The 13962-nt window shown below is 44.6% G+C and overlaps 1 protein-coding gene across 2 annotated transcripts in view; it reads left to right on the top strand.

Moving 5' to 3' along the window:
- The window catches only part of cecr2 (CECR2 histone acetyl-lysine reader), a 38609-nt gene extending 25767 nt beyond the window's left edge, over window positions 1–12842 (top strand). For both annotated transcript variants that reach the window (XM_030426135.1, XM_030426136.1), the window contains 12 exons: window positions 1840–1929; window positions 2244–2394; window positions 3313–3442; window positions 3533–3570; window positions 3662–3753; window positions 3902–4028; window positions 4758–5137; window positions 5304–5453; window positions 5609–6410; window positions 6980–9014; window positions 9703–9764; window positions 10028–12842. In XM_030426135.1, coding sequence (XP_030281995.1) covers window positions 1840–1929; window positions 2244–2394; window positions 3313–3442; window positions 3533–3570; window positions 3662–3753; window positions 3902–4028; window positions 4758–5137; window positions 5304–5453; window positions 5609–6410; window positions 6980–9014; window positions 9703–9754 — 4047 coding nt within the window. In that variant the 3' untranslated portion in view covers window positions 9755–9764; window positions 10028–12842. The remainder of the gene's footprint in view (window positions 1–1839; window positions 1930–2243; window positions 2395–3312; window positions 3443–3532; window positions 3571–3661; window positions 3754–3901; window positions 4029–4757; window positions 5138–5303; window positions 5454–5608; window positions 6411–6979; window positions 9015–9702; window positions 9765–10027) is intronic.
- Window positions 12843–13962: the final 1120 nt, after the last annotated feature.

Raw genomic sequence — 13962 nt, 5'->3', positions numbered from 1 at the left:
CATATTCTAGGAAAAGCATGAGTCAGAACCGCCACTACCCACTCAGTTTTCCTTCCAGTGAAGGATTTTAGTCACTGACTGCTACAGCTAGTCAAGACTAAAAGACTAAAAGTAGGCTCCTGTTTTAATCGTACCTGTTTGTATAAAAATAGTTGGGCTCTTTCCACTCCTGTGATATATAACCAGCACTGACTGTTGCCGTAAAAACCATTTCAGAAACCCTAAACATCATTATCATCATCATCATCATCAGCTGTCGATATTGCCTTCAGTTTTCCCAGAGCCAAAAGCATCATCTTCAAATTGTCAATTTTGTTTCACTATTAGCCCAAAAACCTCCACAACCAGCCACTCCCCATAATAAAGAAGCCAGAATCATTTCCATACAGTTCAATGAACGACTTCAACGTTGTAACTTGAACAAAACTGTGGTCATAGCGTAGTGTGTGCATCTACTTCACATAGATATATCTGCCTGTATGCAGCTGTGTTCATACAGGCGTGTCAAATAGACACTGCGCGTAGACTCTTGAATCCTTCCCTCAATGTGTCTCAGGCTGCTGTCACCAGCCATTTCATGGGGCACTGACAGCGGGCGGGAGCTCACCTTGAGGCAGAATGGAGCCTCTTGAATGACAGCTCTGCTGTGCTGCAGGATTCTCTCGACCTCTCTAAGTGGTGACACCAGAGGCACTCTATCTTGTGCTGGATGGGGGGCTGGGGGGTTGGGGGTATTTAGTGCTGGTGGTAATGTAGGGAGGAATTGAGGAGCCCGAGGATATGCCAGTGCTCCACACTAGGAGCTCACTGGTCTTTTTTTCCATCTCTCTCTCTTCTCTTTTCTTTTCTCTACCTCTCTTTCACCCACATCTTCCTTCCTCTTTCGCTTTCTCACCTGCTCTCATGCACAGGCTCCATACAGCTGCTAATGCAGTTTAGGCCTCCCATGGTTGTTTTATGGATGGCCTGAAGCCTGACTATGACACCTCTCTGTGCTGTTGGCTATGCAGGGCTGACAGCTATTCACAGCCAGGTTTCCCTGATAAACTCTGACATGAGCTGCACAGACTGGTCCCTGATATAGACAGGCTTTCAAGGGATCTGCTTAGAGTACTCAGTTTCCTTCCTTTACTGTGTGCTAAATCTGGATCACTGATAGGTCATTGATGTGGATCCAAAGGTGGATCTTGGACAGTACTGTATCTGCAAAATGCATGCTGGAGGATTGAAAAAAACTTTCATGATTGGTCAACTGGTGTCATATCACTGCATAGTGTATTCTTTAAACTGGACAGCATTGCCTCACACTAGCTGTTGTAGTTCTTTCCTAGAGCTTATCATTACATTAGTAGGCTCAAGGGACCACATACAGGGTTTCGACTTCTTTACTGAGCAAGGCTGTCACCCTTAGGGAGAGGTGCGGGAATGCAGGCAGCAGAAGAGGGGGTGACTTGGGGGGGAGGGGAGAGCAGAGCCAGTGACCTCCCATACTCACTGCTCCTCCTCGATTCCCCAGGGCCTGTCAGTGTGTTGGCTTGTGTGTGGGTGACTGTCTTGAGGACTCAATCAGTAATTTGTTGGCAACAGAAATGACAGGCATGTACACATAGTCATTCATAGATTCATAAAAAATGTAATGATGGATGAAAAATTTGAATAAGAGAATTAGATAAAGAAATAACTTGTAAGTTGTCATCTGCTGTTGTTTAGAGTATTATAAAACAATGAATCAGTTTAGGAGCGATATGAGGTTCCAGTCTGGATTTCTCATTCACATGTTTGTTTGTTCATATTTGGATCACAGAGCTGAACTACTTCTATCTTAAAAACTATTTTCAGGAGCGGGAGCAGAAACAGAAGCTACTGGACCCAACCCCAGTTCGCATATCACAACGGTTCTCTGAAAAACACATCAACCAAGAGGAGGAGGTCTGTCTGTGTGCATGTTTTTCAATAGAATTGCAGACTGCAGGTGTAGTTCTACTGTAGCCTCATTTCTGAAAAGACATAGATGTAAAAAAAAATGTTGTCCTGTTCAACAGTCCTTTTTCACAGACAGTTGTGAACTACAATACATTCTGGCTCAGTGAGATGTTTGTTCATCCCTTGTAGCCTACCAGCTTCTCTACATTATTTCTGCTTTTGCACAAAGATGATATAGTTAAAGATAAGTAACTTTCTGCTTCTACATATTCATTGTCATTGTCTAAAGAATACTAATGTGCTTGTGTGCATGTATTCAGGACAATCTGAAAGCCGTTTTAGAGGAGGATAAGAAGAAAGATGAGGAGCTGGACCGACAGGTCCTGCTGGCCGAGCAGCGACGAGAAGAGGAAAGGCTTTTGCAGGAAGAACAACAGAGAGAAAAGATGGAGAAGATCAAAGCTGTTGAGGGTAAGATGGATTGCTGCATAAAAGGATGGTGCATAAATGAAAAGATGTGCCTATTTGTGCTAATAATACCTTTTAATTCCAGAATTGGATAATATTGCTGTGTAGCAAGATCACATATTTATAAATCTGCTAGTATATGACCGAAGGTCGAAAAATAAATATGATTGCCAAAAGTCAGATATCAAGAAGCAGCAGTTATTTCACATTCTTTCATCAGCGGCGTGTCAGCGGCAGGTAGGGGGCTTTTGTACTCTTTCTCTAACTTGGGGATCGGGGGCAGAATGGATCATGAACAGCTAAAAAATCTGCAGTAGCATAGCAGCACTTGAAGACTTGTGATTTATGTATAGTACACAGAGACTAGAGAGGGAATGTTCAGGGCCTTTAATCACAGGATCACTTCTCTTTTTCTCCCACCCTCTGATGTCATCTGTCAAGGGTTAATGAACTGCTGATTGTGCTTCAGTGGAGGAGCCTCATTAATGTATTATAGATGAACAGCAGGACCTGGCCTGCGCTCTGTGTGGATTGCATATGTGGAATCCTCCCTCAAACCTCTTTAATCCACATGGCAGGGGGGCTGGCAGGCCTCTCATGTTAAAAGATAAAGCTGCGATACATACGCATGCTCTCTGATCTGCTCTGCTCTTTTGATCAACTGGGCCTAAGAAAAGATGGCTGATGAATCGCTCTCTTTCTACTTATGTGAGCCACAGCTGTCTCTGATGGTCGAGGCCTGGTTTTCATTGACCTTCCCGACAGCCTCAACAGAAGCCAATACAATTTAAACTTAACTTATGAGCCAGAAAAAGCAATTAAAATATTGTTTGCCTCCAGCTCCCCAAGATTTTTTTATTTATTTTTTTTAAGTTGTTTGTGCCTCTAATTTGTCCCCTGTGTTCATCCTTCCTCTCTCAGAGCGGGCCAAGAGGCGAAAGATGCGAGAGGAAAAGGCCTGGTTGCTGTCTCAAGGGAAAGACCTGCCACCCGAACTCCTGAATCTGGAACCTACCTCTCCTGTCCATAGAACACGCAGGAATAAAGAATTGTAATAGGCTTTTTACATTTCAGATTTAATTTCTTATTGAATGATTCTCAGGGTTGATTATTGTAACCTACTGTCTGTTTGACATTTCAGCTATGAAATTGATGACGACTACACTGCTCTGTACAAAGGTATGCTTGCTGAGTAGTTACTTAAAGCTGTTGCTTTGTCTCAATCTTCATTAATATTTTTCTGATGTCAGGTCTGGTCTCTCTTCTACAGTGCTTGAGGCCTTGAAATCCCATAAAGATGCTTGGCCTTTCTTAGAGCCTGTTGATGACTCTTACGCCCCCAATTACCACGAGATCATCAAGGTACTCAATACAAGACAATGATGACTGGCATGACATAGTAGTTAATGTTTTTTTTTTCTAATATTGTGTTGGTATAAGTGTGGTTCACATCTTAACTAATGTATTCAACCACAAATACATAATTTAATTGTTCTGCCAAACCCTCCAGACTCCCATGGACCTGTCCACCATTGAAAGGAAGCTCAATGATGGGGACTACATTGCAAAGGAGGAGTTTGTTGCCGATGTGAAGCTCATGTTTGAAAACTGCGTTGAATACAATGGAGAAGACAGTGGTAAATTAACAGTTGCACAAACACAAACCTGAACAAATTCATTAAAATCCATTTTAGTTGGTGTATGTTGTGAGAAATGGGTGCATGTATGAACTTTTTGGGGTGTGAATCGGGGGTACGGGTGGGAGTGGGAGCAAAAGGAAAGGGGCCGGACTTGGTGTTGTGTAGGGGCCGGGGCCAGGGCAGCCCTGACAGTGATTAATGAGGAGTGATTGAGCTGTGCTCCAGTGCTCAGGGGGATCTGAGCCCTGCAGTGCCAGAGAAACATTCCAGCCCCTAAGCCCCCTGTCTGGAGCCATCCATCCAACTGAATACTCTCCCCAGGGATAGGGGGGAGGAGAGTGGTAAGGGGGCCCAGGGTGGGGCATGAGAAGGTGGGAGGGGTTGGAGGAGCAGGGGTCAGCCTACGCCCTCTGACCTGGTCAGCCGGCCAGCACTTAGCTGAGAACAGAGGAGCGAGTATGTGTCAATCCATATTGCCGTTCACGGCATCCATATTGGTTTGAGTGTAAAGAAATGTCTGAGGGATAGACAGAGGTGGTGTGGTGTGGGAGTGTGTGTGAAAGGCAGGGACTGACTCGCATTATGCAGATGAAAGCTATTATTTGAGTACATGTGAGTTGATGTGCTATAGGTACTTCATGTGTTTTTGTGTGTGGTTTTGTGCAGGAAGTTTTACATGTTGATCACGTATGATCATAGCTGACGATTATGTCTTCCTTTCCCCAGAGTACACTATCATGGCAGAGACTCTAGAGCGGTGTTTTAGCCGGGCCTTACTAAAACATTTTCCATCGGAGGATGGCGACACAGATGAGGAATTCCACATCAGCAGTGAAGACAAGGAGCGCAAGGACAAAAAGCGCAATCGTAGCAGTAGACATATGGGACCTGAAAGTCTGATCAAGGCCACTGAGCAAGTCCAACGAAAGCGAACCTTCCAGGGGGGTAAGGGGAGTGCACACTCAGAGGATGAGGACAGCAAACCAAAAAGACCTCCTCCTCTCCCACACTGGGCTAATGGCCCGCCTCACCACCATGGGCTGCCTCTTAGCCAGCAGCACATCCATGAAGGGGACATAAGGGGCATGTACCACCGAAGGCAACAGGTATCCACAGGATAACTAAAAACTTATGGACTGAATTTGTCACTTAAAACTTTGAAGTATATTTTAACGAGTGCTATGAAAACCTTTACGTTTGAGTTTTTTTCTTCTGATCTGTGCCTGTGTCGGAGAAAAACTTGATTAGTAAATTCTTTCTTTTTCTTTGCAGCTCCCTCGTCCACCTGGTCCTCACGGTCCTCACGGTCCACACATGTATAGCCAAAGAATGGCCATGGATCCCCGCTTCTCTTACCCAACTCACATTCCCAGGCATGGAGACCCCAGTTTGAGCCGTTTGCCCCACGGCTATAACATGCAGGTATAAAGATCCAATTACACCTTTATTAACATTATTACACCAAAGTCACAATTTTTACAGAGGGAAAACCGTATTGCGTCTTGACAGGAACTGATGCACAGGTTCACTGATCAAAATGCTCAACTTGATTTTTAAAACAAATATTTTTTTCCCAGCATCGCATGGTTGAAGGTCATCACATGGGTCCTCGGTATCCAATGGGCCCAGATCCTAACCAGCAGCAGCCTCCACACCAGCAGCAGCACCCCTACATGGGTCCAACTCATGGCCCGTCTCTGGGTCCACGTCCCATGGCCCTCCAGCCTGGACCTCCTCCTGAAGCCAGCATGTACCCATCCCACCACCGTCCAGAGGGACACAACATGCACCCCATTGGTAACAGATTCTCAGGGACAGAAGGACCACCTCAGCACAACTACCCAGGCTTGAGACCCCCTGGTATGGGCCTATCCAATATGTGGACTGGTATGAATCACCAGGAGAGACCCAATGGGATGCGCATGCAAGATCCCAACATTGTGGACCAGCGCAACTTTAGTTATGGTGGAGTTCCCCCTCCAGTGGGGCAAAAACCATGGCCAGAAGCTGCTGGAGTTCCCCACCCTCCTCCTAATGCCCAGTATCAAATGTCCGCAGCGGTCAGCTCCCCAGGGCCCATGTCCTCACGTCCCACTGTTGCCCACCCAGACTCGTCTGGTAGGACACGCTTGGCTTCCATGCTGGAAAGCCCAGAGATGCTGGCCCTGCAGCAGCTGTCAGCCTCTTCTGGACCCCCTGCTGGTGCTCCTCATCAGCGCATGGGCAACTTTCAGCCTGGGCCCCCATCAGGAATTGGCAGCATCCCAACTCAATCCTCTCAGCAGCCTCCCCCTGCCCCTGAGGTTCAGCTGCTGCGTCCTGCCAGAGACAATGGGCCAGACAGCCAGCCTTCTCAACAGACAGACATGCAGCCCAAAGGTAGACCTGACCTTCTCTCTCAGTATTTCCCCCGCTGCCTGTATTCTGCATGAAGGAACCCAAGCACAGTCTAACCTTTCTCTCCAGAAATGTTCTCTCCAGACTGTAGTGTTTGAATTTATAGCACAGCCCCCATCGTTGCCCTTCCTCTGTGTCAAGTGCCTTTTGCAATTTGATTTTAATTATTTTTCACAGTAAGTGGCAAATTGAATATTCATTAGTTGTAAATTAGTATTAGTATGAACATTTTTGCTGGTTGCATAGAAGATACAAAAGAGATGGCATCAGTTAGGCTTCACTAGCAAGCTTACAAAGGTGTTTGCATTCTCTCTTTAAGGAATGGAAAAGGCTAGTTTTGTTTGTACATTTGATTGGCTTTGATAAACTGCATGGAATGGCACGAACAATGGTAGATTCTTCTTTTTTTATATTAACTTTAACATGGCATAATTTATGATAATGACTTAAACCCTTGCTCCTGTAATGCCAATTAAGCAATCTGCAATGCCAGAATCAATTCTGTTATTCTTTTGATACCAACTTTCCTTTCATTATTCTGTGTTTTACAGACTCGACATCAGAGAAGAAAATGGCTGCCAACAACATTTCTGATGAAACTTCATCACATAAAAACACTGTTTCAAATGACCAAGAGCACCCTAGCCCTACAGGGCACCAGACTGGGCCAGCAGGGGGGATGAAGAACCCCCCCGCCCCTAACTTGGGCAGGTCACAAGAGAGTCCATCAGGGTCAGAGCTTCAACAGACTTCAACAGAGAGCCACAAGCAGGAGGGAGATGGCCAGAGACAATCTGCCAGCCACTGTCCCCTGCAACACATAAGTGCCAATGCTGTTTCACCCCATCTCAACCCAAGTAACAACAGCTCCACTGATCCCCCTTTACCCAACCGCCCTCAGCATACATTGAGCAGTTCACAGCAAAAAGCTCCAAGCCCTGCAGTTCTTCACCCGAACGTACAACCATTGCATGCTGTAGCATCTCAGAATTCCGCTCAGCAAATGGCAGAGAACAACTCTGTATACATGCAGAATCCCCATGAACAAAGTGAACACCAGCAGAGCATCCCAAAACAGCAGCAACCTCAGAGTACTCCTCCTCAGTCCCACCCTCAGAGTTCTCCCCAGCAGATGAACCAGAATACACAGCAGCACAATTCTCTGCTACCTCATCATGTGCCACAAAACATCTCTCCACAACGTCCTACACAGAACAGCCCTGCCCAGCCTGGACCACCTCAGCCAACCCCCCTCACCTCTTTACCTCCAAGTCATCCCACCCCACTACTACCCTGCCAGCCGAGCCCAGCAGACCATGGAGATCAAAGACCGAGTGAGCCTTCAAGTAGACCGGACACAGAAGGCACTGCCGTTCCTTCACCGCACACCATAATGAAATCTGGGCCACCAAATGGTGCTTATAAACACCAGGCTTTTAGCCCCAGTCACCATCAAACCATGCAGACGGTTAGTAACCCAGGTATGCAAGCTCAGAGAGGGCCCGCTCCTGTTCTCAATCCCACCATGCCATCACCCTCCCAAGCTCAGGCAAATGGAGCCATGCCATATGGCATGATGAACCATCCTCACCCACACTTCAGCCAGACAAACATGCCAAGGCACATGCCTCCGTCAGCTCAACACCCTTATCACAACCAGGCCATTAACCCCCTCCACAATCCTGCTCATCACCCTACTTACCACCAGCAGGGAGGGACTGCTTACTCCTACCACATGCCAGGCCAACAGCACCCTCAGGCCCACCCCAACATGTACCCACCTCACCAGTACCAGCAGCATCACTACTACCCCCAACTCCATCCCCAAACTCAGGCCCATAACCAGGCCAACAGTAGAGGGAATTATCCTCCAGAGGAGTGGCATCGCTCTCAGTATCATCCTCACCAGCCGTTGCCACCCAATGCCTATCTACCTGTTGCCAGTGCTAGAGGTAATGGTCAGTGTAAGGAGAGCAGCGTGTCACCAATGGGCTCCGAGGGCCCCAGTGGTGCTAGTTTGGTTTCCCCTGGCCCTGTAGCTGACGTGGTGCCGCACCCTGGAGGCCAAGAGGAGGGGAAAAATGAAAGCAGGGTGCAAGCCAGTGGAGACAGCCCAGCAAAGCAAGTCCATACAGAGAACTCAGAGCGGCCTGAAAGCCCTAAAGAAATCCTGGACCTTGACAGCCATAATGCTGCTGCCCGCCGCCGTAGCACCCAGCCACCTCAACAACAGCAATGTCCTCCCGCCTCTGCTGCACACATGATGTCTGGCTTCATGTACGACCCTCGAGCCATGCACCCTGGGATTCAGCAAGGTGGCATTCCTCCACCTCACATGATGTCTCAGGCCCGTGGTGGTACCAACAGAGCCCCTTACCCCGGCCAGCCATACCCCGATCCAGGACGCTACGCTGCCCAAAGACCTCACCCACACCTGATGGAGGCTCTGCAGCGGCCCCAGCAGCTGCCCTACTCTCCAGGTCAGGCACGCATGGCCATGTACAGACACCCCAGGCCTGCGGGCCACTTCCAGGGCATGATGATTCAGCAGAGAGGCCTGGCACCAGAACACTTCCTACACCCAGGGTAAAATGACTCATCTGATCTTGTGTGGTTTGTAGATTGAAGACTTTTATTGTAAAAGGATATGTTTTTTTTAATATACTTTCTTTATCTTCTGTGTCTAAATGTCTTTGTCAGTATATTTACACTGTGACTAGTGTTTGTTCCTTTAAATGTGGAGGGAATATAATTTGAATGTGTGTCATAAAAATAATTGTTCTAAATTTGGCTAGCCTCACGTCTAGTTATTTTGGAATATGCTGTATTTTTAAAATTTGATTTAGAGCAGAAGTTCCTTCTGCATTCCTTATAGTGTTGATATGATTAATTAATCGACAGAAACTTCATAACCAGCAGTTTTGTGACCCAGTTAAGTTATTTATCAAGCCAAAATGGCAAATATTTACAGCTTAAGGGTTCAATAGAAAAATAGATAATCACATTTCTCTTTTTTTGTTGTACCATTTTGAATGTCTTTGGTTTTAGAGTGCTAGACCGATTAAAAACAACAACATAAAGATGTCACCGTGGGCATTTTAACAGCTAAAAATTAAAATAAAGAGTGAATAAACTGACAATTCTTACCAAATGTGACCACAGTAACATCCTTTTTATGAAGCCCTATTTTGTTTGGAGCATACGACTGATGCAAGCTGACTTTTAACTAATAACACCAATGATAACAACAACGACACTGTTGTTTTTTCCGCAGGCAACAGATGATGGCTGCTCCAGGTGGGCCTAGCAGTAAACAGGGCGTGTGACTATATCAGAGTAAGTTAACACATCTTTGGACACACTATGTTAGTAAATGTTTGAGCGTTAAGTAGTTTCTTATATTATTATCGTTCCTTAAATATAAATGTCCTGCATGGTCTGTTCCTCTGAATATGAAATTGCTGCCAAAAGGCATTTATACATCTCTGTAGGAATGAAAACACAGAAATGATACCATTACACTCTCAAGCCACTTTAATGTTGTGTCCTAAATGCACTCAAATTGTTGCTGTTCAACTAATTATTCTTTCTCCTTTTAGGCATGTTGGTACCAAACAACATCTGGACAGAGCTGTGAGCCAAAAGGAAAAATATGTGAGCATGCTGACAGACACTGCAGAACAGAAACTTCGCTCCTCAAATATGGACAAAATACACTGGACAAAAACTATTGGCTCTAGACTTGAGGATCCAACCAGGCAGCTGGTATTACAAAGATTATAAAATGTGAAACGTTATTGAGCGCTGGAGAACAATTTTCTTTCCGCTTACCCTTCTGCACATAGAGGTTAGGGTTACAGAACAACTCTGAGAAACTGGTAGGAATTCACTGACCTGCTCAAGGACACTTCACTAAACACAGTTGCTTCCCTACGAGAACATTTGAACGAGGATCCTCCCAGCAACAGGGCAGCCTCTGTAACCACTTGGCCAACCTGTCAAACACAGGGGACACTGCCTTCAAGAACACTGGACAGCCCTCTCTTCTCTGAGCCTCTGAAATGTGAATAAATGAAAGACCACTGAACACAGCCTGCCTGTCACCTTCATTGACTATAAATCTACTGACAGAACTGAGGAGGACTGTGATGAAGACGGGAGGGGCTGTTGATTTTACTGCTATTTTCTGTTCCAATATCTTTAAACTCAGGTGTAGACAAGGAGGTACTATGAGGCTGTCACCCTAACCCAGTCAACTCACAGGCCCCTTACAATTGCCTTGGTTTCCTTTGTGAATGTACGAGTGAATGTGTAGACGATTAGTTGCGCGCAGCTGATTGGCTGCACGTGAGTGGACGTGAACGCTGAGAATTTGTCTGAAGTATAAACCGTCCTGAAAAAAGTCCAGTTACAGTCCATTCCCACCCCAACTCTAACAATGTTTCTCTCGTTCTGGAGTAAACACGCACTATATGCATCTTTCAGAGCGGCCTTCATTGTTAAGAATGTCTTTGACCAGCAGAGAGGGACTGGCGAAGATGGCGCAATTTGTATCCGACCATACCTAACTCTCTGTTATGCACTATGGATTTTCTTAGTCTAGACATCCTGGAATTGAGTGGCCTTGGATAGTCTTTATTTTTAGTCAAACACATATATGTATGAAAATATATCCTTACCTCTCAGTGACATGTCCTTGCTGATATATGCACATACACAGAAGACATGCATACACATCAAATCCTGCTGTTGTTTTGGATTTTTCTCCACCTTTAAGTTCGTAGCGTTAGTTCTTCGTTCGTTCATTCACCGCTCTGCCCTTTGCATGGTTGCTTCTTTGAGTGCTTCCTCTTCCCCATGTCAATACTAAACGTATCCTCAGGGTGTACAGTTTCGATATACGGGTATTTTTCGGCATTATTTGAAGGAAGAGCAGCATAACGAAAATGGGACTGCAACTGTGGCAAAAATCAATCCATCTCATGTGAAGAACTTGTAGTGGTCTGTGTTAATTGTCCATAACAATATTTGGCTGAGCACACTGCCAACCTATTGGACTCTCTTTTGCCCCCAACCCCCTGTCTGTTTCCCAACATCAAAGTCGAAGAGAAGTGAGACGTGTCAAATTTGAGTTATTCTACATTCCTGTTTATCCGATGATACTGTTTTTCATCACAATGTAAAATTACAATCTACCTCATCTAGCCAGTCGGTGGCATCTACACAGTCCCTCCACTTCCTCTCCTGCTCAGCCAGACTCCCGCAGGTCAACGTTTGATGACCAGCTGATGATTTCAGCACCACTTTTAGTTTTAAGGCTTACAGAACTGATAACGAAATGGCCTTACATTACCTTACCACCTTGGGGAAAAAAAATCTCTGGGCACAGGTTGCCCTCAACAAGATGCTGACGTGATTATCCAGCTGTGACAAATGTTGTGTAAAAGAAGCAATGTTGAAAGTGTACACTAGGGATTTATTGGGACAGCACTTTCATTCTCAGTTTTTTAATATCATCATATCGTTGGAGTATGATGGACGGTGTTACGTCACTTGTCTGAAAGTGAGTCTCTTGCGTTGTACAGATTGCATGCCTTCTTGCCTACAGATTGTTGAAAATAGACAAAGTAGGCAGTGTTCCAGTTTAGGCCCCCTAATAGACCGTAAAGTTTGGCGCCATTATGATGGAGTTCCATAGTAATAGGTACCCAAGGCATTGTAAGAAAACATTGGAGGAAGGATGATGGAATAGGAAAGTGGTAGAAGCTGTGAGACAATTTTCTAAATGTGTCACACAAGACTTGTCATGGATGACTTGCTATTTTGGTAAAATAGGGAATTGTCTAAATATTTAGTGGGCCTGATATGGCCACATTGGACGTAGTGTGTTCACTCGTGCTGTCTAATGTATGAAGGACAGTGCTGAATTAAAGGTCTTGTGAGGTTGTGATACTGTAAGAGTGTGTGCGTGTGTGTGTGTGTGTGTGTGTGTGCGTGTGTGTGTGTGTTTCTGGTGTGTAGAACCGGCACCAGACGATCGGACGTTTGCATTCAACTATCACTTTTTTCTCTGCTGTCATCTCTCTGCACTAGTGAAAACCATTTAGACGTGATTAAATGTGAATCATATTTATTTGATCTCTTAAGAATTTTTGTACATTTTTTGTACACTTGTTTTAATATAAATGTGGTGTCTGTTTTCTTTTTTTCTTGATGTTGTTTTTGTTGTTTTTTAAGCAGTTGTCTTTTTTTTTTTACCTCAGTAGCATGGTGGCATTGAAAAAAAAAAGACCTGTACATTTTTAAGTGATGTTTACGTTTAAGTTCTTATCTGACTGACATAGATTATTTTGGAAATGGAATGGAGTATTTTCTATACTGTACATTTCTTAGAAATAAATAACTTTTCTCGAACAAGAGTTATTTTTTGTTGTCATTTTCACACATAAAACAAGTGGACTTTTCTCCCTTGTTACAGCTGTTCTTTAACAATGCTGTGAATGAACAGACATAAAACAAGGCCATGCCCTCTGTCATAATGGGGCATGCATCTATGATCCTTTAAAAAAAAAACAAAAAAAAACTGAAAGGCCAAAAGTAATGAAATGCAAACAGACAAAACGAGAGGGTCGGTGCAAAACTGTGCATTAATCTATCCGAGCGCCTCACACCATCGCCTTCAATTAGTGCTTATCCTCTTGACGGACACCCTCCACAGATTGTGTGCTGCTTTGTCTCACCCTTCTCGTGTCTGCAGGAATCGGTGATGTGATGTGACGTAAGAGGAAGCGCCATGGCTCCTTAAGGCTAACAAGTAATATATTCTTTTGTTCAGGCTTTATGAGGACAGACTTGGCAGGGGAAAATGCAGATGAGCTATTTAACCTAATTAAAGCACTTTAATTGAGCCTAAGTAAGCCAGTTGTATAACCAAATTCTGTAAGTGGGAAAACAAGAACATGTAGTACAGTAAACAAACAGCTTAAAATGTTTTGAAAATCTGCGTAGACAGTGACGTACGAATGGATGTAGAACAACAAAACCCAACCCAAAAGTTTCTAAGCAAGGAAAAGTACATCTGAAGTGGCTGTATTCAGTACAGCTCCTCCAGTAACATTGAAAACATTTAGAAAGAATCTTAATCCTGGAGGAGCAAGGAACAGTCAACAACAGCACCCAGATCTTAACCAGTGCCTTGGTCAATGGCACTAACTAGAGAATTGCCCTAATGTACATCTTTAAATATTTGAAGGGATACACTTGTAATTGAGGACAAATCAAGGTTCTTTTCTTGAGTCTTTTCTTTTTGGGCCACTTTCTATTTGCTACTCCACTACATCCCAGAAGGAATTTGTGCACCTGTCAACATGGCTACATTCATCGGACAGCTGTAGTTACTAGTTTCTTTACAAATCAATATTTTTGTACACAACAAACAGAACAGAGAATGTGATGCTCTGCTATAACTCAAATTTCCCACAGCTGAAAGGACCAGTTGATTAACCAGTTAGACATTTGGCAGATGAATAATCGG

Source organism: Sparus aurata, chromosome 8 (genome assembly GCF_900880675.1).
Source record: "Sparus aurata chromosome 8, fSpaAur1.1, whole genome shotgun sequence".
Lineage (NCBI taxonomy): Eukaryota > Metazoa > Chordata > Actinopteri > Spariformes > Sparidae > Sparus > Sparus aurata.
Note: the sequence above shows the minus strand (reverse complement) of the source record. Positions and strands in the feature narration are given on the sequence as shown.